Raw genomic sequence first — 26,319 nt, 5'->3', positions numbered from 1 at the left:
TCCACACCTACAGAAAAAGTTGCAAGAATACCAAGGTGAGCACCCAAGGTGAGCACCCGTATGCCCTGCGCTGAATCACCAGGTGTTCACTTGCAGCACACAGCTTTCTCTGTCTGCATGTGTTTCTTTGTGTGTGTTTGGGGTGGGGGGGAGAGATTTGGAGGGTGGGTTTTTTTGTTGGACCATTTAAGAGTGAGTTGCAGACACAAAGCCCCTTTATCCCGAAATATACATGTACAGCCAGTTCTCATTAGTCACAGTTTTGTTCTATAAATTTGCTTCAGTTACCTGGTTAGTGGGCCCCGAGCCACTACTCCGGGGGAGCGCAGCCTCCTGAAGCCTCCGGTAGGTACGTTTCACCTGGGGGACAGTACATAATTTGACTAACGGCACCTAATTTAATATTAGTTATGTGTTGCTAATGACAGGGGCACGTTCTGAGGAACACGTTGCTAGGTGATTTTGTTATACAAACATCACAGAAATTCGTTCACAAAGCCAGATACTACAGCCCACTCCACAGTTGGGCTGCATGGCACAGCCTCTGGGGACCCCTGTTTGATATGCCGGCCATCATTGACCAAAATGGCAAGAGGGGCTTGTGACCATCGCGTTGATTTGTTGACACTGAGCTCATGGTCGTCACCACTGTGACTGCTACGTGTGCGAGGTGGTGCATGTCACAGCCTTCTTGCTGGCACTTCACCCTGCCTCTGGGGGCCACCTTAACAGCCAAAGAGCACAAACATTTTAGAAAGCATGGCCCTCAGAGCACAGCAGGGCTTGTGTGCCATGTGACAGCGCCACCTTGTCAGCCTTGGCTGGCATTTGTGTGTGGGGTCTCACTACCTTGATGGGAGCTAAAATACATTTAGCCGGTTGGCATATTTACAGCAGATTGGGGGGTGGTGATGGCCCACTGTCCATCTGGAAACAAAATCACAGTCTTAGCTCAGGTAGCCGGACCTTGCCCCTGAGCCAACCCCTAGCCTCTATTCTGGGTGCGCCCTCCCTTCCAGCCACACCAAACCCTTTCTTTACTGTTTCCTCAAAAGCATCCTGTTCTGTCACTGCAGGACATTTGTAAGTGCTGCCCACCCCCTCCTAGAATTTGTGATTTTTATTTTCCCTGCTTGAAACAAGGTGCAGGCCTGGCTCTGTCCCAGCCCACCCAAAGGACCTCTGACTCCAGCTTCTTGTTTCCCCCTGTGAGGTAAAGCGCTCTGGTCACACACCTACTGCCAGGTCGTGACATATGTCTTATTCTGTACTTTGCTTTTTTCCTAAATGCTTTTTTTTTTTTTTTGATAACAGCTTTACTGAGGCATAATTCACATACCATACATTTTACCCATTTATGGTGTACAATTTATTTTTTTTTTTACTATATTCACAGACTTGTGCAACCATCATCACAATCAATTTTAGAACATTTCCATCACCCCAAAAAGAAACCTCATCCTCCTTAGCAGCCCCTGGCACCACCAGCCCACTCTCTATGGCTGTGCCTGTCCTGGACGCTTCTTGTCAGTGGCCTCCCATGTGGCCTCGTGTCTCTGGCTTCTCTCGCTTAGCATCATGTGTTCAGGGTCCCTCCCCATGGTAGCGAGTGTCAGAGCTGCCCCCTTTGTTATGGCCGAATTGTATTTCAGTGTGTAGGTGAACCATGTTTGTGTCCCCTTTCATCACCTGACGGACACGTGGGGTGTTGACTGCTGTGTAGTCATGCTGCTGTGAACGTGTGTGCACGTTTTTGTGTAGACAGATGTTTTTGGTTCTCTTGGGTAGATATCTGGAATGGAGCTGCTGAGTCATATGGAAACTCTATGTATAACTCTTAGAGGAAGTGCTAGACTGTTTTCCAAAGTGATTGCCCCGTTTTGCAAAATTCCCACCAGCAGTCCAAGACAAAGAGGGTTCCAGTTTCTCCCCATCCTTTCCAACCCTTGTATTGTCCGTATTTCTGATTCTGACGTCCTCGGGCATGTGAAGTGGCAACTCACAGTAATTGTGATTGCATTTCCCTGACAAGTAGTAACAGCTACGTACTTGTGGCCATGTGTGTCCTTTTTGGAGGCATGTCTATTTAGGTCCTTTGTTCGTTTTTCAATTGGGTTATTTTTCTTTTTATTATTCAGTTGTACGCATTCCTTATATATTCTAGATATAATTTCCTTATCAGGGACATAATTTGCAAATATTCTGTGAGCTGTCTCTTCACTTTCTTGATGGTGTCCTTAGAAGCTAAATGATTTTATTTTGAGGAAGTTCAGTTTATGTCTCTTATTCATGCTTTAGTTGTCACATCTAGGAAACCTGTGCCTGACCCAAGATCTTAAAGGTTTGTTTTATTCTTAGAGTTGTGTAATCTCAGCTCTTACATTCATGTAGGTTTATGGCCTGTTTTAATTTTGTATATGGTGTGAGGTGGGGATCCAACTTCATTCTTTTGCATGTGGCTATCCAATTGCTCACATCAGTTGTTGAAAAGACTGTTTTTCTCCTCTGAATTATCATATTACCCTTGTCAAAATCAGTTGACTTGAATGTGCAGGTTTAGTTCTGGATTCTGAGTTGATCTGTTTTAGACCATAATTTTTTTTTAAAAAGATTTATTTGTTTTTATGTATACAAGCACTGGGTACCGTCAGAAGCATGTGAGGGCAAAGGCAAGAGAATTTACCAGAGCCAGAGCGGAGAACAGAACAGGCAGACTGACGAAACACACTGCTGAGGGGAGCAGCGGGCGCGGTAGGAGAGGTCTGTCGCGCCATGTGGGTAGTTCCCTGGCCGGGGATCAAACTCGTGATGCAGTGGCTGCGGGCAGCTTCGCAGCCCAGCACTCAACCGCTGCACCACCAGGGGAGGCCCCTTGGACCATCATGTCACTGGACTTTTATTAATGTCACTGGACTTTTTGGTTGGCGACAGACAGCCCATACAATGGGGGTTCCAGTAGGCTCTCCCATATAGCCTAGGCGGATAGTAGATTGCCACTCTGACATTCACACAACACAGTCACATAAAGATGCATTTCTGAGAACATCACTTTGTCATTAAGTGACTCATTACTGTATTCCTTCAACCTCCTCGTTATGCCAGTATCACCCTGCCTTGATTGCTGTATTTTTTTTAAAGATTTATTTATTTATTCATACAAGAACTGGGGTATAGGCCAGAGGTGTGGGGGGGGGGGTGAGAGGATTCACCAGAGACAGAGCGGGGAACAGAACAGGCAGACTGACTGAAATACACTGCTGAGGGGAGCAGCAGGCGAGGCAGGAGAGGTCTGCTGCGCCATGTGGGTAGTTCCCTGGCCGGGGATCAAACTCATGATGCAGTGGCTGTAGACAGCTTCATAGGCTGCATCTTAACCCCTTGTGCCACCAGGGAGGCCCAATTGCTGTATTTTTGAAGTAAATTTTAAAATAGGAAAATGTGAGTCTTCCAACTCTGTTCTGCATTTTGCTTTTTAATATATTAAGTGTGTCCTGGCTCTTGCTTTCAATTAATACAGCTTTATAGTTGCCACATTCTTCTAAGCAGCTGTATCATATTTTGTTGTATGCCTTCTAGCCATCCATTTAATTTGCTTGTCACCTCTTTTGTATATCCCACACTGTTTTTGGTCTAGCTAGGGTGATGGATGAACAAGAATGACAACCTCTCTCACCCCGTGTAGGAAATCTTGTGTGTACAGGGCTAGGTAGTAAATGTCTTACTTTGTGGGCAAGATGGCTGTGTCACGACCAGTCAGTGGTGCTGTTGTAGGGCACAAGCTGTTGTAGGGCACAACATGTAAACAAAGGGGTGTGACCTTCTGCCAATATTACTTTATTTATAAAAACAAGTGAAGTGCCAACAATTGCTCTGAGCACTCCTTTGTAGGCCTTTTAGGATATTGCGGACTCTGACAACATAATCTGTGAGCCTCTTAAACCATGTCTTTTTAACCATATTAAAGTTCTCAAGCAGAAAGCTCTAAAAGTAGAATTGTTGGCCAAAGGGCATGTGTGTTTGTAATTTTGCCAAGATGTGTGTCCCCACCCCTTTGCAATAGGTTTCACTGATTTCAGGTAGAAGAGAAGCGTGTGCAAAGGCCCTGGGGCAGAAATATGCCTGGCACATGTGAAGAAGAGTGAGGAGGCCATGTAGCAGAAGCATGATGAGCCAAGGGGAAAGTAGGAGGAGGCATTATGTAGCTATTGATAGTTATCTCTCGACTTGCTCTCCTTGTTTTCACCCTTAGGGGCCAGTTTGAGACCTCAGGTATATAGTTAGCTATTCCTAAGAAACAAGTTACCCCAAAATCAGTGGCTTAAAATGATTGTGAACATTTATCATCTGTTTCTATGGGTCAAGAGCCCAAGTTAGCCCCAAACCTCATGACTCAGGGTCCCTGATGAGGCTGCAGTCAGTGTGTTGGTCAGGACCACTCCTCTGAAGGCTTTACTAGGGGCAAGGGGAGCTCTCTCGATTACGGCTCCCTCACATGGCTTTGTGTGGGAGTCCTCAGTCCTGCAGGCTGCTTGAGCATCCTCCCTCCTTACGGCATCATGAGCCGCTTCCCTGCGTCAAGTGAACATTCTGTAGCAGGAGGCCCTGTAAGAGCACAGGCACTCGCTTCAGCCATGTTCTGTTAGCCACACCTGCCAGGTGTGACAGGAGGATGTGGGCAGCAGGACCGTCCTGGAGGTTAGTCCATCAGGGAGCTAGTTTGTCCTCAGAAGCTCCCTTTTTATCAGTGGAGTGACTGTAGCAGGGGTGTGAGTGTGCCTTGAACAGTCAGTATATGCCTGCGGAGAAGACCTGATTCACAGGCGCTCCTGTGTTTTCCTGAGAGGCCTGAGGGTGTCAGTGTGCCAGCTGCTATGGGACTTTGGACAGGCCCTGTCTCTCTCAGCCCTTTGGATTTCTGGAGGCTTTACTCTGCCCCATTGGGGAGACTGGCCTTATGGGGCTGCTGGGAGTGGGACTCAAATATTGGCAGAAAAATGTGGGCCCAGGCCTGCCCAGTTGGCCTGGAGCCTGACCAGCAAGCATCACTTGTAAGCAACATGGGCGAGGACCAAGGGGGCCTCCATTTGAGTGGGCCAGCCCGCCTTGTGCCTCTCAGAGTTCTAGAATCCAAGCATCGTGTCTGTGATCCAGCTGAGCTGCCCAAGAGTAAAAATATACCTGGAGAGGAAAAGTGGGCCAAGAAACCTGGCACATTAGTCCCAAGATAGCGCGTGATCTCCATCAGGCACTCGTGGCGGCTCTGTCCCTGGATCTGCTCCTGCCTGCTGCCCCTCTAGCGTGGGGACCTGCAAGTGTATGTGCCACATTGGTGACCTGGTTTCCCCTCCTGCCCTGCCCTCTGTACCCAGGCAGAGGCTCCCGGGATCAAGGAACCCCACCTGTCCAGAACTGCACAGGCGCTGGCATGTGGCCCAAGGGACTTTACTGTGTGACTTTGTGGGGGATGATTGGAGATGACCAGGGGCCAGCTGGTGGGACAGCAGCTTGGAGGGGAGATCAAGGCCTCGAGAACCCCTAGGCTCAGCAAGACTTGAAGTCTGCTACCCCACCGTCCTCAGTTACGCCTGGCATGCTCGTGGGGGCTACATGGTCAACATTTTCACCTTTGCGGGCCGCATGGCTGCTGTTGCAGCTGTTCAGTCCTGCCGCTGGGGATGGATCCGCCATGGGGACTGGGAAGGGAGTGGGCCTAGCCTCAAACAGGCGCGGAGGGCTTTGGTCCGTGGGCAGTGTGCTGGCCCTGAGCCACAGTGACAGATGCCCCTCTGTACATACACCTGTTCTTTCAGCAGCGCGAGTGGGGTTTCTGTCTCCGCATAGAACATACTAACACGCTTCCTCTTGGAGAGGAGAGCTGTGGCGGGCACTGCTCGGACCAGCCCCGCCCAGCACCCGCTGAACATTCCGCCCTCAGTTCAGCACCCGCCGGGTGAGTGTGAGTCAAGTTCATGAGTTCTCTTCCCTCTGCTCTTCCTGGCTTGGCTTCTGCCGCTCCGGGGTTTCTCGTTCGGCAGATACCTGGCACCAGGCTGGTGTGGGAGTCACGAGGAGAACTCGGGGGCTGTGCTAAGGAACTTGATGTTGCTGGGAGCCCCCTGAAGGCAGGATTACAGTGCAGAGTGCCGGAGGGACGGGCCCAGGCTGCCGGGAGAAGATAGAACTGGACTGCTTAGGTCCCGGGCTGGGCAGGCAGCAGCAGGGCCCAGGGGTGTGAGGAAACTGAAAGGCCAGGGACCTGAGACCCTGGGCCAGAGTGCAGCGAGCAGGAGGGAGGTGGGAAGCTGGGGGCCAATGGGGGCCAGGCAGGATGGGCATTGAGAAGGAGGATGGCTCGGAGACAGGCAGGGCAGGCGGGTGGGGTCAGGTGGGTAACTACCAGAGGTGCGGGGCAGGGGCGGGGGGATGGTGAGTCTGGCTCCCAGGTGTGAACTGGGCCCTGGCGGCTCCCCTCACCCCGCTGTCCTCCCCGGCCCTGGGATGGTATGGATGACAGCTGACTAGCTCCGCTGCACGCCGAGGGCTTAGCAGAAGGTGGCATTGGCTCAGAGACCACACAGCCAGGTGTGCCCAGGCAGAGAACAAGCCAGCGGATGTGAGGTGCACAGGCACGCCTTGCAGGGCTGGGCTGAGCTCCGGCAGGGACTGTGTTCTTGCAGAGCTCCTGGGGGAGGAGGGAGAGAGGAGGTGAGCAGATGGTGGCAGGACTCCAGGCCGAGTGCCTGAGAGAACGGTGGGGGCGCAGCTCCATGTGGAGGCTCAGGGCCAGCAAGGACATGTGTGGAGGGACTCTGGCCTCGTGGCTGCAGGCTTGACTTGGCCGGCTGGAGGGAGGCTGCTGTGATTGTTGACCTGTGCTGCCTTTCACAGTGTCCTCCCCGGGCCCGCTGTCTTCCCCAGACCAGATCAAGTGCCTCCATGCACGTGAAGGGCAGCAGGGTGGTGGTGCGATGCTCGCGGTGGCACGTGGAGACTGCCCTTCTGTGCTGGGGCCATGCTGAGCCTTGCTTGAACGAGCCCTCAGATTCCTCAGGACACCCTGCGAGGCTAAAACCACTCTTACTCCCTGTCAAAGGTGGGTGAACCACAGCCCAGGGAGGTTGAGGTTGGCTCGGTTAGCCCACTCGAGAGCAGCCAAGCTAGGAAGGGGCTCACCAGAGCCCCTGTGTCTTCACCAGAGCTGGCACTGCTCTGTCACAGTGCTAAGACTTAACCCCTTGGCCACCAGGGAGGCCCTCAACAAGTATTTTACATACCCATAGACAGCCCCCCACATACCCCCCACACACACACACACTGCTGACTTCAGAGCCTGGTTATTCTTTGGGAGAGGGAAAATTTTGTGGGGCCCCAGTCGATCATGCCCTTCCAACTCTGACACCTGGCCTAGCCCCACTTGCACTCTGTGGCTTTTTACAGGAAACTTGCTGACCCCTGACTTAGGGAATAAACAGGAAAGGATTTGTTTAACCTACATAGTGATACATTGGTGTCTTTTATTACCCTGCACTTTTTTCTGGGTGCTTAAAATTTTTTCTTATTAAATATTAGACAGAGAGCCAGTTCCCTCTGGAGCAGTCTATCACCCAAACAGGGTTTCGCACCCAGAAAATGCTGAGTTTGGTGTCAATCAATGAATGAATGAACAGAATATCATTTGGGAGGTTGATTATTTGGAACATTTTTTAATTCCTTACTTGACACCATTCACCATTCCAGGTGGTTCAAAATGATAGATGCAAAATCCTAAGAGGTAAAAATATTCAAGAGGAAAAATGGTTTCCCTTAATGCCAAGACTCTTTTGGAGACTTGTTCTCTGCTTTGAAGTTCTGGAGCATTTCCTGAATTGTCCTGCTGATGAGGCCTGCATTTGCTACCCAGGTAGTTGTTGGGTAAGGACATGGAGTTTTTCCTGGGACTGTGGGTGTGATGCTCCAGCTGAGAATCGAGTGATGGAGGACAGAAGCCAGCCATGCCAGATGTGGGGATGGCACACACATTCCAGGCCACAGGCACAAGTGCAAAGGCCCTGAGGCCAGAAAGTGCCTCTCAAAGCTATGCTGAGTGAATGTGTATGAACTGTGACATGGGGCCTGGAACACTGTGCTCAGCAGTGTCCACGGCTACCTGTGTGATTACTCATGCCTTGGGCAGAATCCTCCCAAAAAACCTGTTTCTTCAGAATTTGAAACAAACTCTGGTCTCAAATGTCAAAATTCCCCGTTAGCTTGGAGAAAAAAGATTTTAACTGTACTGAAAAATTTCAACTGTACTGAAAAGTTGAAAGAATTTGACCACGAGTACGTCTACACCTGACATTTTACTGTGTCTGCTTCCTCCCTCCTTACCCTGTCCTTAGAGCTGTCCCTCCACCCGCCCATCTATCCATCCAGTCCTTCATCCAGCTAATTTTTTTAAGGATGTTTTTCAAAGTTGCAGCCATCAGCACATTCCACTTTTAGTGTGTGTATCATTAACTAGAGTGTGATATTTTTCAACGTGTCTTTTGAAATATTAACTATCACAATCAGCTATTAACTATGGAATTCTTAGCCTATCCCAGCTTAATGCTGGTCATAAACGTCTTTGTGAAGCAAAAATGTGAGAATTATTTATTTCTGCCATTGCATGGTGTTGCCCCCTGATTCACACCTAGTCATTATCCACAGGTGTGAAACAGGTGATGGAAGGGCTTAGTGTGGCTGGAGCACAGGGAATCCCCCATGTCTGTTAACCAGAGCAGATCACCTACACTTGACAGATAAAAGCTAACCTAATGTGACACCAGGAAAAGGCAGTGGTATAAAGGGTAGGTGGTGGGCGCACCCATCAGGCCACCTTCTCTTCCACATACTTGCGGTGTGACCTTGGGTGGGCTGTGGGCGCCAGGCCACCTAGCTCCACTCTTTACCTCTGCTGGCCAGCCGGTTGGTTCTCCTGAATTCTGTCCAATTGCGTCTTTGTCTTGCCAGTCTTCCTTTTCTGTTTTCTTGTCTTACTGTGTTGGCGAGCGCCCCCACTGCCGTGGAAGCTCATGCCTGCTCCCCTTGTCTTGTGGTTGACATTAGTGTGTTTGCCATTAGTTTTTGCTTTATATTCAGTTCCAGTGAAGGCAGTTCTTGCCCCTGCCCATTTACCCTCCTCCTTATCTAGCTTCTTAAAAGATTTTTTTGGAGTTGAAATTCTTGTTGAACTTTTTTGAATGCTTTTCTGTATTCTGAGATGTGATCATAGGGTATTTCACCTTTGACTTTGGATCACTTCCTAAATTTCCCCATGCTGCTGTTTCCCCACCTGTTAATATCGATTATGAAATGAGAATTGAGATAGTTAGATCTCATGGCCTCTGGCTCAGGTGCTCTGAGGTGCCCTCTGGCCACCGTGGGGTGGGAATGCGGATGAAGGTGGGTGGGGCAGCTGCACTGTGAGTGGTTATCTGGGGCCTTCTGTTTCTAAATCTGCTTGTTTTTTTGAGAAACCCAGGTTTTTCTCAAAAACATTGTGATTTTATTTATTTATTTATTTTTATTTATACAAGCACTGGGTACAGTCAGAAGCGCAGGAGGGTGAGAGAATTCACCAGAGCCAGAGCGGGGAGCAGAGCAGGCAGAAGGACCAAGTACACTGCTGAGGGGAGCAGCGGGTGCGGCAGGAGAGGTCTGCGCGCCATGTGGGACCCTCGCCAGTGGCCGGGGATCGAACCAGCACTGCAGAGACTGTGGGCAGCTTTGCAGCCCAGCGCTCAACCGCTGCGCCACCAGGGAAGGCCCTGATTTTATTTATTTTTAAAGATTTATTTATTTATGCATATAAGAACTGGGGTACAGGCCAGAGGTGTGGGGGGTGAGAGGACTCACCAGAGGCAGAGTGGGGAACAGATCAGGCAGATCTGCTGAAATACACTGCTGAAGGGAATAGCGGGGAGACAGGAGAGGTCTGCTGCACCATGTGGAACTCATGCTTCAGTGGCTGGTGATAGTTTGATAGCACTGGCTTTAACCCCTGCACCAACAGGGAGGCCCCCAAACATTGTGATTTTAAAAATTGACTTGACTTACTTCCAGTTTTCCAGTGGTAGGAAAAAAGGTCAGGTAGGGCATTCCCTGTGACATAACTGGGGCTGGAGCCAGGAGCTTGGGCAGTGGTGGCGGGGATTGGCAGGGTGCGGGGAAGGCACGCCTAGGCTCACACCTCTGCTGGTCACTCCTGTGGGGACTGTCAGGTGAGTATCTCAGCTTATCAGCCTCAGGTCCCCACCCCAGACTTGGGGGGCGCAGTTCCCCTTTCATGTGGTCAGGGTGGAGGTTAAGACGAGCTGGGGGCCTAGTTCGCACAGGTTCTCAGCAGCAGTGACTTGGTGCTCCATCTCTCCATGCAGTGGTTTCTCCATCTGAAGCCACCACCTCTCCCCAGCTGGGGTGATAGCCTGAGTGGGAAGGGCTTGCACAGCCACAGCCCCAGCACACCCCAAGAGTTGGAACCTTTGCTGTTGCTGCCATAGTGCGCTTCTGATTCAAGGGAAGTGCAGCGGGTCTTGGGCGATATTGCCCCCAGGACTGTGGGTGATGTCTGGAGATAATCTCTGGTTGTCACAAACTGGGCTGCTTCTGGCATCCATTGGGTGGACTTGTGATTCTCTTACCTGGTTTGGTTTGGCTGGGCGGTTCTTTGGGTCTCACCTGGGTTTGACCACATGCCATGGGCACCAGCTCCATGATGGCTTCTGCGTCCCCACTGTGGGCTGTCTGCCCCTTGCCCTGTGTGCTCTCCAGCAGGGGCCCTGTGGGGACCTGGTGACTCAGGGCTCCCAGAGAGTGGAACTGCCAGCTTCCCCATGCCACCCTGCCCCTTCCATCACATTTTGTTGCGTAGAGAGGTCATATGGCTACAAAGAACCACAGCTTCTTTGATCACAGGATCCTTAGAGTTTAGCAAAGAGGATGTCCAGGTGTCCAGTGGGAGCCCCCATCCACCCTGGTCCTCATGGCTGAGCCTGATTGGGGCCGAGGGCTGCTTCTGCCCCTCAGAAGGGGTCCCAAGCCCCAAGCCATGCCTGTGGAGTGCCCTGCCTCCCTGGAAGATTCCCCACACAGCCTCTGTGCCTGTGGTCACTGGCCTGTGGCATAAGGGACCCAAAGGACACAGGTCATTCCAGCTGACAGTACAGTAAGTGCTTCCTGGTCTCCAGGGTTGCTGGCCCTCTCTACCTCGTCCTGTGCTTTCTTGTTTATTCTGAGTCCCAAGGAGCTAAGCCCTGTCCTGGGTACCAGGACCCCATGCTGATCTGATGGACATTGCAACCCCCGCTGTCCCTTCCAGTGGTGACCCTCTTCTCTACACTGAGAGCTCTGCGGTGTCTGTCAGTGGGCACCCTAGCAGAGCTGGTCCCCTGTAGTGGGAGAGATACCATGCACGAGTGCCACGTGGTGCTGAGTGCTGGAAAGAACAAGCAAGCCAGAGAGGTGAGGAGAGTGAGTAACCCTGGTGGGACTGCTGGAGGCTGTGGCTGGAGGATGACCTCTTTGAGGGGTGACATTTGAGCCAGGTTTGGACAAAACAGGGAGCAAACTCTTGTAAGGATTTTGTTTCTTGGAAGGGTGTTCCATGGCATGTGGTCGACCCCAGGTGAGGGAATAGCCCATACAAAGGCCCTGGGGCAGGGCTGTGCCTGACTTGTCGGAGGCATAGCAAGGATGCCTGGATAGAGCAGAATGAGGAAGTGGGGGAAAGAGGGAAGAGGTGAAGGCAGGGATGGGAGTAGGCTGTGCAGGAGCTTGAGAACCTGAGCTCTACCGAGAGGGAAGTGGGCGCCCTCCCAGAGGGTTATAGAAGGGGCAGAACCTGACTCAGGTATTCATGGGCGCTGTCTGGTGACTGTAGTTATAGGACAGACTGGCCAGGGTCAGGACAGCAGCGGGGCCCAGTGGACAGTGATAGGGCTAAGGGGAGTGGGAGCAGAGAGCAGTGGTGGGTTCTGGATCAGTGAACCCAGTGATTTTGTGGAAGGACACATATTCAGGTCCTTGCTTGGGTCCTGGAGTTTACAATCCTTTGGGAACTTTCCCTGCCTGTTTCCAAATGTTTGGAAACACTTGGAGACTTGTATGTGTGCAGAGGGGAGAAGAATGGGTATCTGTCCACCCATCTGTCAGCCAGTCAACAAACACTTGCAGGTGTCTGTTAAGGGGAGCCCAGTCCTGTGGCACAGCTGTGCTCTTGAGGTTCATCCTGCCTGGGGGCTGCATAGAGCCTGCTCTCCCGCGTCACCCCTCTGTCAGGTTACACTTCCCCCTCCCCAGGCTATTTTTAAAACTTAATTTCCTTGAAAACAGGGTGGCTCATTCAGAAGATAATTGGTCACATCCTGGGCTGGGAGGAACTTGGATCTTGGTAAGGTCTCTGCCATCTTAGGTCCTGCAGGTGCTGCTGGTTGAGGCTGTGCAGGAAATTGCCTGCCAGCCCCTGCAGCTATGACCTTGAGCAGCTGCCTGCTCCTCTGGGGGCGGGTCTGCTGAGGACGCCTGAAGACCCTGGGCCTGTGATTTCAGCAAGAGCAACAGGGAGGCTGGCCCTGGCGACAACACTCTTTGGTGGCAGATGTACAGGGTTTTACAGGGTCCTAGCAAGTGAGCACGGCCTGTGGGCATCAGGATTGGGGACGGCCCTGAAAACAAGAAAGGAGGTGACCGAGGTGACCCCCACAAGGGGATACTAGGCAACCTGACACATAGGTGCTGTCTTAGGGACAGGAGGGGAGGGGGTTCCTTCCAGGCAGAGGTAGGACTGCACCTGCCGGTTCCGCTTGCTCTTTGTGACCATGTCAGGTGGCCCCAGGCCCCAACCAGCCCTCCCTCTTCTCAGATCCTGCCCTGCCACCTTGCTGTGCACCCAGGCCAGCGTGTATTCATCCCTGCCCCTTGCTGACCAGTGTGCAAGTCAGGCAGAAGGGGTGGAGCCACAGAGTGACAGCACAGAGACCCCAGGCACAAAGTGGGGGGACACTGAAGGGTCTGACTGTCTGAAGGGTTATGGCTGTGGGGCAGGGCAGAGCCAGCCAGTACTTTAGAGGGACACTAGTGTTGGCGTTGCTCTGGCCTCCGCAGGCCATAGGGCACCGGAAGACCAGGGTAGTGTCAGGACTGCTAAGGCAGGAAAGTCCAGGATGGGGCGGTGGACCCCAGACCCAGGAGCCTCTGGGAAGCCAAAAGGGGGATAGTAGGGTAATCCACACAAGTCTCAGAGGCCAAGCACCCCAACTGAGCTTTAGAATGTTCCGCTGTGGTCCACCGTGACTTCCTGCCTCTTTCCTCTTCCTTCCCCCACACCCCAGATGCAAGCTCATGAATTGTTCTGCTGTGGGGTGGCCAAAGAAAATATTATGTCACTTTCCAGACCTTTTCCGCCATCCGCTTGCCGCCGGCTGGGCCTTGGGATGGGCTGAAGCACAGGTTGGCCCCTGAGGCCAGTGCCTGGGCTGGGAGCCCCATGCGTGGGCTGCCATGGGCACATACGGCCTGCTGTGACCCTCATGTGGCCGGGGTGTCCCATTCAGCTGCCATCAGCCGCGCAAGTGCCCACCTCAGACTGTCCTGGGGGATGCCCCTTTAGTGATCCCTAAAGCGCACCTCCAGCCACAGTTTCCTTATCTGGACCAACCCCTCGTATCTGCACAGTTGGTGCTCAGAGCTGGAAGAGGACCCAGCCGGAGCCTCAGTATCTTGGGTGTGTCTTTAATTGAGGTATCATTCATCTATCATAAGTTTAAGTTTCAAGTGTACAATTCAGTTTTGCATATAATCACAGTATTGCATACCCGTCATTTATTCTAGAACATTCTCATGTCATGGAAGGAATTCTGTTCCTATTAACAGTCAACCCTTCCTCCCCCTACCCCATAGCCCCAGGCCTGAGAAACTGACCCTCACCTGGGTGTCCTCCCCTCCCCTTTGGTACCTAGGACTGGGTCCTTGGCCTTCTTCCCCCTCCCCCAGACTCATCCATTCTTTGGGCTCTAACCCTGTCTGTGTCCCCACGATGCCACAGTCTTGTTGACAGTCCGTTGAGGTCCAGACTCAGGATCCAGCTGTCCTTCAGAGTCTCCACAAGGAGGGTTACAGGGAATCTCATACTCATTACAGCCACGCTGTGCCTCACCATCCCCCTGAACTTGCTTCTCCCCCACCCCCATCTCTGCTGAGGCAGCTTAGTCCTTCCCTAATTGCTACAGTCAAAATCCTTAGTCATTCTTGACTCCTTGCTTTTCTTTACTCCGCCTCCAGTAAGCACAGCCTGTTTGTCTTCAGAACTTTCCAGAATCTGCCCACTTCTCCCCCCTCCTGTGTCTCTACCAGGTCCACCCCATCTTCTCCAGCCTGGGCCAGCCCAGTCCCCTCCACCCTTGCTTCTCTGCAACCCCACCCTCCTGTCCTCCCCACAGCAGCCACCAGAGGGCGCCCGGGAGCACCAGAGCAGGTCCCTGCCAGCTGCCCACTGCCCTCCAGAGCGCCCACTCCCCTGCGGTACAAGCTCAAGTCTTCTCTTGCTGCTCTAGCCCCTGCCTGTACCCTCACATTGCCCCCCTGGCATCACTCCACTATCCAGCCATTCTTTCCCTGCCACTCCTTGTGAGCATTGAGGTGGGAAGGAGGCAAGTTTGTCCTGGTCACCACTTGCCTCCCTCCCCCCAAGGCTGACACTTGGTAGACACCCCACGTACGAGTTTCCTGTTGCAGCTGCAGCAAATCTCTGCAGACTTGCCTGAAACCACACTCCCGTGTCATCTCCCTTTCTAGGGGTGGGGAGTCTGACACTTGTTTCCCGGGTGGGAGCAGGTTGGCCCGCACAGGGGGGCAGGATGCTCTTCCCAGGCCCCAGGGGGCCCATCTCCTGCCTGTTCCAGCTTCTCAAAGAGCCACATCCTGGGCTCAGGCCCTTCCTCCTCACAGCCAGCCGCGCCCTGAGGCCCTTCCCCACTCTCTGCCTTGGGCCCTTTTCCTCCCTCTATGAGGACTCTCATGAGCACCCTGGCCCCCCCCTCACTGCCCAGGAATGCAGGATGCTCCCCATCTCAGGTGCCTCAACTGCATCACCTCTGCAAAGTCCCCTTTGCCATGTGAGGTGGCAGATCCACATGTTCTGGGGACCAAGGTGCAGCTGTATGGGTTGCACATCTGCTGACCACTCACTGAATGACAACGCTCATAGAAGCTGACGCAGAGACTCAGCGAGGCCAGCGGAGGGTGGGTCCTGAGGGGAGCATCGCCCACCCCTCATTGAGAGCCCCCTCCCCTGGGACTCTCCCACGGAGCTATGTCCTGGCACTGGGTGCTGTGCGGAGTGGCGCCTGGCAGCTGACTTTCCAGCTCACTCCCTTGAGAGGGGCTGAGAACTGTCACCACTGCCCCATCCCGGGTCCAGCCATTCCCCACTAACCACAGCCACCTAGGCCCCTAGCACTCTCCACAACACCAGCATGCCCTCACCAGAGGGCCTCGGAGAAGAGGCCACATGGCCCGAGGTGTGGCGCACTGCTGTGTCCTCCTTGCCACTCCTCGTTAGGGCAAGTTCCTTCGAGAGCCAAGTCTCCGGGTTATGCCGCAGCTCCCGCCGTGGAGTGGACGGCACTGTGTCAGTTCAGTTAATCCGCATGTCTTTGGTGTAAAGGGTGGGTCACAGTTGGGGGTGATTGCTCCCCACTGTTTCTCCCTTCTGGGGAGGTCCATGCCCAGGGGGTGTGGGGTGTCAAAGTCCTGTTTTCCTGCCATCTCTGTCCTGTCTGTGGCCACCGTTTCCCACGCAAGGTCCTTGTGTCCCTCCCCAGAGAACTCCCAGGTGTGTGAAGGAGGGACAGGGTCTGTGTCACCTTGGAGACCCTGGCACAGAGGGTAGGGCCCCTCGGTGAGGTGGATGGCCACCTGGCATGTCCAATCTGATCTTTCATCTCTCCCTCAGGTTTAGCCCAGAAGAAGACAGCCCCCACTGAGGTGAGTGTCCTATGGGCCCCACTGACCACCTCCTCCTAGAAGAGGTTGAGGAGGAGTCTAGATTGTACCTGGCCCAGCTTTGCCCTCCTATATGACCTTGGGTAACTTACTGCCCTCTCTGAGCCCCAAGTGTTGGTAAAGTGTCCAGCCATTGTCTTGGTTTTGGGGGTAGTGGTGAGGGGCTGGGGAAGGAAGCAGCCTAGGACCCACTCTGGGTAATGAGGGAGAAGAGAGAGTGGGGAGACCAAGTGGGACCTCCATGAGGGCAGTGTCCCCGAGCACGGGGTTGAAAGGGCAGCCCTTTATCCTCCAGTGTGTGGTGCCCCTTCTCCCGCGGCCTCGCACACTAGTGCGGGTCTCTTTTCCTCCACCCCACCCCTACCAGCTGTCTTCACTGTCTCCCAGCCTTTTCCCAAGCGTGTCTCCTGGTGGTGATGGTGGGGCTGCCTGTGAGCCCCAGGCTGGCAGTCCTCAGCTCAAGCGGCGCAGGTGGGACAAGCACTGTCCCTGCTTAGAGTGTCCCGTCACTCTTGAGAGCGGCCTGTGGAGTCATATCTGAGCCCATTTTCCAGGAAGCAGCCAAGGGTTAGAAGCAGCCAGGTGTGTTTGCTATGCCTGCGTTGCCAGAAAAGTCCCCTGGCCCTTTGGACCTGAGCGCCCTGTGTCCCCTTGAAGCCTAGTCTCCTCTCCTAGGATGCCACCTGCCACATGGGCTCCTCCTAAGGACTTTATCCACCTGCCCGGGCCCCTGGAAGGCCCAGGCCCAGGCCCAGGCCCAGGCAATAGGCGGGCAGTGACCAGCCAGGGAGAGATATGGAGGGACAGAGCCCGCAATTCCTAAGGAGAGGCCGCCCCCTGGTGGCCAATGTTCAGAACATGGGGCACAAGGCAGAGGCGCCATGGTGGGTGGAGGCATTCAGGAAGCTTCCTGGAACCCCATGTGGGGACAGTGCAGATAGGGCACGAAGGACTGTGTGGGCTCTTTAAATGGTGTCAGATAAACACAGTGGGTGCCTCTTAAATCTCAGTGATGGTGGAGCCACCACAGGGGCACCCGGCTCCTGTCTCTAACCCCAGGCTGAGCTGGCTTCCCTGTTTCTTCAAATGCCACGGTCCCTTTCCTCATTCTCCCCTGTGAAGTTGCACACAGAGTCTGTGGCTTTCACAGGTATTTGCTGGGGTGACCCTTGTCTTGCCTGTCATAGCTGTCCCTATTGAGTGGATAGGGACTGGGGGGGGTTGTTGAACATCCCACAGTGCCCAGTGCCCATTGACAAGGCCCCAGTGCCAGCAGTGCCCAGGGCAGAGACTGAAATCAGGACTCTCCCCGCACACACGGTCAGGTCGGGGTTGCCTCTCTCCCTGCTCTTCTCAAGGGTCCACAAGTGCCGGTCTTGGTATGGACCCTTGTGGGTGTTTGGCATTAACCCCTGTGGTGTTGGGTCACCCTTTCTGCTCCAGAGCCTGTCCACACCGGCCCCACATGGCCAGCCAGGGAGCCAGCTGGGCATGGTGACTAAGCCCCCCTCTTGCCAGGATTTCCAGAACATTTTGACCCGGGCAGTGGCGCTTCCTTGCTGATTTTTAACACTTCCTGCTTCCTCTTCTGCAGGTCCCCTTGATGAGCGGGCAGCTGGGCCCTGCCCATGGGAAGAAGCTGGGTCATCGGGGTGTGGATGCCTCTGGTGAAACCACCTACAAGAAGGTTCTTCCTGTGCCTTTAGCTGAATTGGGAGGGTGGTCATCTACTCCCAACACACACACAGGCTCCCCCAGGCTCCCCTGGGGTAGGGTGGGTGGGCAGGGACCATGGTCACTTGTATCAAGGCAGGTGCTGTCTGTGGGGCCTCTTGATGCAAAATCCTTAGTCCAGGGGAGGTCCTCCCACGTGTCGTCACCGAATGGGTGGGCTACTGGGCAGCGTCTTCCGAGGCTAGCCTGTGAGCTCATGACACGCAGTCCCCCAATACTGCTGCCTCATCTAGAGAAAGGAAACGCAGTTCCCTCCCCTTCCCTTGGAAAATGCAGCTCAAATGCGACACTGATAGAAAGTTCTGAAGCCAGGAGAGTGACCAAGGAACCCCAGAGCCTGGAGCTGTCAGCCTTGTCCGCCTCAGCTTTATCTCCTGACTGTAGCAACTTTGCTGAGAATATACACACCACGTGATCAACCCTTTTGAAGTTTGCAGTTGGGTGTATTCACAGAGTTGTGCAATCATCACTACAGTCTGTTCTAGAACATTCCATCACCACTAAAGGAAGCCTTGTCTACATCAGCGTTCCCTCCCCCAGTTCCTAGCACCCGTGAACCTTCCACTTTCTGTCTGTGAGCTTGCCTTTTCTGGGCATTTCACGTCAGTGGGCACACGCTGTGTATTCCTTTGTGTCTGGCTTCTCTCCCTGAGCGTTATGTGTTCGAGGTCCCTCCCCACGGTAGCAAGGCAGAGCTGCCCTCCTGGTGACTGCATCATGTTGCCCTGTGTGGGAGGACACAGCGTGTGTGTTTGTTCACCCCTTGATGGACGCTTACGTTGTTACGCCCTTTGGCTGTTGTGAGGTGTGCCACTGCGACCATTTTTGTACAAGTTTTTGTGCAGAGTGTGGTTTTCTCTCTTTGGGGGAGATACAGAAGAGTGGAGTTGCTGGTCAGATGGAAACTCCATGTGTAACTTGTGGAGACCTGCCAGACTTTTCCACGGGAGCCACTGCATTTCCCACTCCCGCCAGCTCCTCCGCCTCTTCGCAGCGCTTGCCGTTGTCCGCCCGTCATCACATCCATCCTCACAGTGACCGCCTCACTGGCTTGGGTTTGCATTTCCCTGATGGCTGGTGGAGGGCAGTACCTTCTGGCTCACCGCCCCATGTGTCTTTGGAGAAAGTGTGCTCTGTTGAGGATGTCTCGAGGGTGTCGAGCACAGAGAGCATGGTCAGGCGATGTCAGTGCCTATCGTGACGGTGTGAATCACGCACTAAGTGATTAGAAGGACCCCAAGTCTGTAGAAAAGAAATGAGGCTTCATTCAGTAAATTGTGCCTCCCCCCACAAAGAAAACCCTGACAGTGGATAGACCCTGACTGGGTAGGGACAGCTTTGAGATGTTGGAACCTTCCGGAACTTTTGTAGAAACAGGCCTTGGGTCTGCATAGGGTGGCAATCTGAGCCACAAGGTTGTATGTCTTAAGTGAGGCCAGCGGCTGTGACAAGTTCCCACACAGCTTTGGTGGGTCAAGCTACAGGCTGGACACCCTCCGTCGCCCTCCCTGTCCCAGGGTATTTCTCTTCTGTCTCTCTCCCAGGGGAGAAGAGGTGGGCAGGGATGAATCCTCGGGACCCTGATGCATGGTTATTCCCGCAGACCACCTCCTCCACCCTGAAGGGTGCCATCCAGCTGGGCATTGGCTACACTGTGGGCAACCTGAGCTCCAAGCCAGAGCGCGACGTGCTCATGCAGGACTTCTACGTGGTGGAGAGCATCTTCTTCCCCAGGTATGTCCTCTGGCTTCCTTACCTGCAGTGGTAGCCTCACGCCTTTGGCAGCGGGCCCTGTAAGACAGCGGCCTATTCTCCCATCTCCCTTCTCTGCTGAAAACGGCACAGACCATTGCAGGTGTGTCTTTGGCCTTGAGGGCCAGCTGGGTATCAGTCAGGGGGGACTTGGTACAATACTGGTTTAAAAAGTGGTGAGGTGGGGGTCCTCCCTGGTGGTGCAGCGGTTGAGCGCTGGGTTGCAAAGCTGCCCACAGCCTCTGCAGTGCTGGTTCGGTCCCCGGCCACCGGGTGAGGGTCCCACATAGCACGCAGACCTCTCCTGCCGCCCGCTGCTCCCCTCAGCAGTGTACTTTGTCAGTCTGCCTGCTCTGCTCCCTGCTCTGACTCTGGTGAATTCTCTCACCCTCCCGCGCTTCTGACTGTACCCAGTGCTTGTATAAATAAATAAATCTTTTAAAAAAAAAAAAGTGGCGAGGGGAAGACAGTAAAATACTGTTGGGCAACCCCAGCTGGTAAGGTGGCGCTGCACAGCCAGGGGCCTGGGTTCCTTCTAGTTGCTTGTCATCCTTAATGTGCAGACTTGCTAGCCAGCATTCCAGGGTGACGGCCTGGGCCTCTGCTGTTACATCTTGTCCCTACAGAAGGAAGGAGGAGGAGAAGGGGAGCATGGGCTTCTTTCCTTTAAGGGCAGAACTAGGAAATGACGTAGTTGATTTTTGCTCTACTCACCCACGTGGTCATGTGACCTCCCCACGCTGCAAGTGAGTCCCGGCAGGGGCTAGTCTGAGTGGTCCGACAATGTGGTCTCTGTCGCTAGTGAAGAGAGGAAGATGGCTAGTAGGGGGTAGCTCTTGTGCCCTTGGGAGCCCCTTGTTACTTTTCTGATCAGCCATTTTGAGAATCCCTTGTAATTTGGCAGCTAGAAGCACTGTCCTTGACCTGGGAAGGTTGGGCCTTTGAGGGTCCGGGAAATGAGGCGGGGTGCCTACAGAGTGGCCGCCCCTCACAGTGTCCTTCTGGTCCTTCCTCCACAGTGAAGGCAGCAATCTCACCCCTGCCCACCACTTCCAGGACTTCAGGTTCAAGACCTACGCACCTGTCGCCTTCCGCTACTTCCGGGAACTCTTTGGCATCCGACCGGACGACTACCTGGTGAGTGCACTGGCTGTTGCTGGCCTCTCGTCAGTGCCTATTGAGCTGCAGGTGCTATACCACTGGTGTGCCGGGTCAGCTGCTCCAGGCCGGAGCTAGGCCAACCTTGGCCAGGTTCTTTGCTCACAGTGTGCGGCTGGGTGGGGAGGGGTCACTGCCAGGTGCTTAGTGAGGGTCTTGCCGTGTTTGATCTACCACCAGCTTCAGTCCTGAGGGCCACCCTCGGATCTCCTGGCTTTTGCCCACAAGAGCGTGTTTGCTGCATGTTGGGTAGACCTTGTGTTGCAGGAATCCTGTGCCCTGCAAGCCATGCCCTTCAGAGAGAAGCTTCTTCTGCTCTGGCCAGGGGCATGTGTAACCCCCAGTTCTCAGCATCATTGGAATCTGGAGTCATGGTGGCCAAGACCCAGACAAAGACCTGGGCCTCTTGAGCCTAGCAGCCCTGTCACATGAATTGCCCCTTCTCCCCTCCAGCTCCACGGAGACACTCCCTTTGGACACAGGTGTTTGTGCACAGTTCCGTGGTTCTTAAGTGGAAACGACCCCTGGCTTTCCTGGGTTCTAGTTGGAAGCCTGTTACTTATAAGAGCAGGAAAAAAGGCCTCCATGTCCATTAGTGGGGCATGAACCAATTACTCTGGCAACAGAGTGAAGTCATGGAGATGCCTGGGGTCTTGGTTTGAATGTAATAAAAGCAAGTTCAGGCACCTCAGTGGTCTGGTGTGACCCCAAGGTGTTTGGATAGCTGGCCCTGCCTTGCTGACCTCCAGCTTTCATTTGTCTGCTCATCCTGGGGGAGGCGAGCTCTCCTTGGTCTCCCACAGGACCGGGCACCACTGGGTAATGAGCATGAGGAAAAGCACGGGCAGGCGGGTCTGGTGGTGTTCTGCCCACGGTGCTGGCTCTTCCTGGGCCCTGAGCGCACTGATGTCAGCGCTGGGCATGGGAGATACCGGCAGCCTCTGTGATTTGATGGGTGTTCTCATTCCTGGAGGAGGGTGGGGGGCTAGCGTCGCATCAGTTGTAGTCATGGAGGCTACTGCTCGGGCTGACACCTGGTGGAAGATTCTGGGGGTGGGGACAAGAGCCAGAAGTGGGTGTCTGTGTCCCAGGGGACCACTCAGGGTGGACGAGGGTTGGCAGTAGGGCCCATTTGGAGGTCAGCTGTGGAGGGAGTAAGCTCTAGGATGTACCAAGAAAATGGGGTGTCATGTGGAGGGGAGTGATGTCCTTTAGCCCTTGTGCCAGAACCCCCTGAATTGCAGGCGCAAAGCCAGCTCAGGCTCTCAGAGCCCAAGGGCACGCCAGCCTTGTCCCCTTCCCTGCTGGGGCCCATATCCTGCAGCCACTGAGCCAGGGGGGGGGCCCAGCCTGTCTATTCATCCTCCAGACATTAATTTTAATTTTCGTCTTAGCCATCGGCCTTAAGCCAGTCTCTTCACTTCTCCGTGTCTCAGTTTCCCTCTCTGTAAACAGTACAAATCCTCATGGAACCTATGGCGCAGGCTCGGACGTCACCCTGTCTTCATGGAGACCCACCTGAATGAGGCCCAGCAGGTGCCCAGCTCAGGACAGCAGGGCTTGAGATGGGCGGGCAAAGCTGTGTCCTGAGTCAGGGCATGTGCCTGTGGGGGCGCTACCTTGGATGCCAGTGGTGAAGGGGTGTGCCAGGGTGTTGTCTGCCCATGATCTGGCTCATGGGCAGAAATAAATGAGTACCACCACCTCGCCCTCACCCCCAGCTGAGTCCTGATTCCCCCCAAGCTACTCCCCAGGGCCGCCACTGTTTGGCACTTGGTTCCAGAACTTTCTCTGCTTATTTAAATGCCAGTGGAAGATGATTAGGCTGTTTGTGGTCTCCCTGTTCAAGGTGACCAAGGGGGACTGAGGACTTGCACAGGGGCCACTGCCTGCAGCCTGTGATGCCAGACCCTGGGAGATCCTTTCTCTGCCTGTGTGTCCTCCAACTCCCAGAGAGGTCACCGTGGTGGGGAGAGGACAGAGCTACCTAGTGTGGGCCTCTGTGTTTCATGGATATTTGTGGCTCCTGGCTGTGGGTGGAGCAGAGATGAGCAGATGGCCAGGCTGGTGACGGTGCATCTTAAACGCATCAGCTTCAGTCCTCCCTAAACTGCGCTCTCCCTGCAGCCAGAGTCTTATTGACTCTGCCTGCTGTCAGGGTGCTTTGGAATCCTGCCCTTCTGCTGCTGTCCCAGGAGCAGACCCCCGCACTGCTCACCTGGGCCTCCTGCCTATGCCCTGCAGTGCAGAGGGAGCCCGTAACACACAGATCACATCAGTCACCTCCTGTCTGAACCTCAGTGTGGAGTCTCCTTACCTTGAGCATGAAACCCAACCTTCTCAACTTGACCCATGGACCCTCGGTGATATGACCCAGCTGCCTCCTCTGAGCACAGGCATCCACAAGCCACACGGCCATACATACTGCCCTCCAGCCACTCCCTCCTCCTTGTTCCTCTGACACACCACACACTCCTGCCTCAGGGCCTTTGCACGCCATCATTTTCTTTTGTTCAGATGTCGGCCCCTCGAAGGGCGCAGCCTTCCCAGCCAACAGTCCACGTAACCACCTTCACTCACTACCCTTTGACCCTACCTGATATCTTCTTGTACCCTCTTCTGCTCTCTGACCCGTTATGTGTTGTCTTTTTTCTTTCTGGCTCCAACCAGCCTATGGCTCCAAGAGCCAGGAATTCAGCCTGTTTAGTTTATTACCATCTCCCCAGTACCTAGAATGGGGTGTGGGCCATCCAAGGGGCTCAGGAACCATGACCTGAAGACCTGACTCAGTTTCCCCACTGCTTCAGAGACAGTGGCTAAAGTGCTAGTGTGAGTTGTTCTGGGTCCCTAAGTGATGGGGTAGGGAGGGGGTGCTGTAAGTTTGCTGACATTTTTGTGCCACCTGATGTTCACTCAGTGCCTAAGGACACATTTCCCCAGAATGTGTCAAGACATGTGGCAGTGTGCATGGCACCAGGCAGCTCAGGGACGCTGAGCTGGGCCAAGTGACCCACGCAGGCTCTGATGCTCCCTTGGGCCTATTCTGTGATCCTGGGCTTGCCCACTAGCTTTGGGCCTATGTGTGTATGTGGGGGGCGGTCATTGACACCCTGCCCCACTCACTTGCCTTCCACCTTCTTCAGTACTCACTGTGCAATGAGCCCCTGATCGAGCTGTCCAACCCCGGTGCCAGCGGTTCCCTCTTCTACGTCACCAGCGACGATGAGTTCATCATCAAGACCGTGATGCACAAGGAGGCTGAGTTCCTGCAGAAGCTGCTACCTGGCTACTACATGGTAGGGATCACAGGCTTTCTGGTTGGTTCTGAGGGGCTGGGCCAGTTTCTGGGCACCCTTAAACACCCTTCCGACCCATCTGCTTCCCCCACAAGCTTTAAAACTTCTCTTCCCTCTGGCATGTGCAGCCCTTCTGCTCTGCTCCCCCTCTCCGCACATGGTCCGAGATTGGCAGATGGGTCCCCAGAGTCCCTAGGCTCAACCACCACCAAGGGAGCCTTTGTGGGCATCTGGACCCTCACCCTTGGGTCCCCCCAGGTGGTTCACCCATATGTGGCAAGCAGGTACTACTGTCTGGGCCTGGTTGCTATCCCCTGGCAGGGTGAGGGGTGGGCATTGGCCCTGCTTGCTCCCCCAATCCCTGCTCCACCAACACCCCTGAGTCGTGAGTCCCAGAAATTGTGGCTTTGTGGGCCAAGTGTCTCGGCAGTCAGTGACTCAGATGTAAGGGAGGAGGGGCTGGGCGCCAGCTGGCATCTCACAGACGGCTGACTGCTGGACCGCCTCTCTTTCCACGTGTGACTCATGACCCCAGAGGGCACATCAGGACCCTGGGTGGGGCGTGTAGCAGGAGGCTCAGGTTTGTGGTCGGCCAGCTTGCAGGGGCCCTGAGCCATGACTAGGGCTCCTGGCGAGTGCTGATGGGTGTGGAGACAGGTTAACTCATCTCCCTTTTGGGGTATCCCTTATCTGTCACATCTGATGCTTGAAGATCGAAGAAAGGTGGGCAAAGTTTCTGTAAAGAGCCTGTCTCTACCTCTTAGCTCAGGAAAGCACTATAGAGAACGTGGCGGGCAGGCACGGCTTTGTGCCAATAAAACTTTAGTTATGGATCCTGAAATGTGCATCTCATGTAGTTTCCTGTGTCACAGACACTGTTTTTCTTTGAGTTTTTTTAGCCTTTCAACAATGTTAAGCCATTCACAGCTCACAGTGGTATGAGAACTTGTGGCTCACTGCCAGCCCCTGCCCTGGTGGGGGCTGTGCCTTCTGTGTCCCCAAGGTTGGCCGGGAAGTAGGGAGCCTGGGTCTGACGTTTCAAAGCCTGGCTCAGACTTCTCGGGAGCGTCCCACGTGGGCACTTTATGTAAAGGCCACCTCTTGCCGGGCCTGGTGCTTCCACGGGGAGGTGGAGAGGAAGAATAAAACTGGCTGGGGTGACCCATGTAAAGTCAGGGTGTTGTGGAGGACAGAGTGAGGGCCAAGCTTGGGGGGGTTAAGACAGGCTTTGTGAGGCGGTAGCCTCGGGTGGGATGCCTGAGGTGCAAGTGGGAAGCAGGCAGGTGTGCGGGTGGGGCCTAGCACAGGCTGAGCAGCTCTGGGGCAGGAGCCGTCTGCCAGTCCTGTCTCCCTGGCACCCTGCTAGCCAGCGGTCCTGAGCAAGGCCTGCAAGTGGAAGTAGCCCTGACAGATCCCCATTGACCTTCTTTCCTATACACCCTCCCCCCCAGAACCTCAACCAGAACCCGCGGACACTGCTGCCCAAGTTCTATGGGCTCTACTGTGTGCAGTCGGGGGGCAAGAACATTCGAGTGGTGGTGATGAACAACATCCTGCCCCGCGTGGTCAAGATGCACCTCAAGTTTGACCTCAAGGGCTCCACGTATAAGCGGCGGGCCAGCAAGAAGGAGAAGGAGAAGAGCATCCCCACCTACAAGGACCTGGACTTCATCCAGGACATGCCTGAGGGGCTGCTGCTGGATGCCGACACCTTCTCCGCGCTCGTCAAGACGCTGCAGCGGGACTGCCTGGTGAGGCGCGTCTGTGGAGGACCCCTCATGCTTGAGGGCCCTCACCTCCTGAGCCCCATGTCCCCATCTTTACAATAAGGACACACAGCCCCCAGCCACCCCCTCATGCTCAGTCTGCTCCGTGCCTGGAAGCAGGCATCTTCCTGCCTTGGAGCCAAAGCCTCAGAAGCTGCCTGAGGTTTCCATGGCCCTGACCTTCGCTCCCTCAGACTCACGTGTGGTGCACGCTATGCCGCCCTCTTCCATAGTCAGGTGCTTTCTGGGCAAAAGCACCCCCTGTGAGGGCCCCTTCTGAACTCCTGCAATCTCAGTTTACCCCTCCCCCACTACTTGCCACCTGGCAGCTCAGGCCACTTAGCCATCTAGAGATGAGGAGATGGAGGCTTGATGAGCGGCCTCCCTGCCTGAGATACCCAGTCGTCCAGGGGCTGGGCATGGGTCCTCTGCCCTGAATCTCTAGCCTCCTTCAGCCCACTGTCTCCAGCTCCCAGACCCCTTTGCCAATGTCACATAAAGTCCCCTGGAATCTGCTAAGACAAGGCAGGGCCCTATGTCTTCCAGGTCCCAGGGACCAAGTGACCACACACCTTGGTCGGCCCCTCTATCAG

At 54.4% G+C, this 26,319-nt stretch overlaps 1 protein-coding gene across 7 annotated transcripts in view; it reads left to right on the top strand.

The window, feature by feature from the left end:
• PIP5K1C (phosphatidylinositol-4-phosphate 5-kinase type 1 gamma) overlaps positions 1 to 26,319 on the top strand; it is a 52,600-nt gene that overhangs the window by 8,421 nt on the left and 17,860 nt on the right. For 6 of the 7 annotated variants that reach the window (XM_037505064.2, XM_054693053.1, XM_037505065.2 and 3 more), the window contains exons 2-7: positions 15,971 to 16,002; positions 17,615 to 17,707; positions 19,358 to 19,488; positions 20,526 to 20,643; positions 23,808 to 23,960; positions 25,412 to 25,711. In XM_037505064.2, the coding sequence (XP_037360961.1) occupies positions 15,971 to 16,002; positions 17,615 to 17,707; positions 19,358 to 19,488; positions 20,526 to 20,643; positions 23,808 to 23,960; positions 25,412 to 25,711 (827 nt within the window). Of the gene's footprint in view, positions 1 to 13,531; positions 16,003 to 17,614; positions 17,708 to 19,357; positions 19,489 to 20,525; positions 20,644 to 23,807; positions 23,961 to 25,411; positions 25,712 to 26,319 lie in introns of those variants that run through there. The other variant, XM_037505063.2, reaches the window with a different exon arrangement.

Source organism: Talpa occidentalis, unplaced genomic scaffold (assembly GCF_014898055.3).
Source record: "Talpa occidentalis isolate TD23 unplaced genomic scaffold, MPIMG_talOcc4v2.1 talOcc4.12, whole genome shotgun sequence".
Lineage (NCBI taxonomy): Eukaryota > Metazoa > Chordata > Mammalia > Eulipotyphla > Talpidae > Talpa > Talpa occidentalis.
This window is presented reverse-complemented; position numbering and strand designations above follow the sequence as displayed.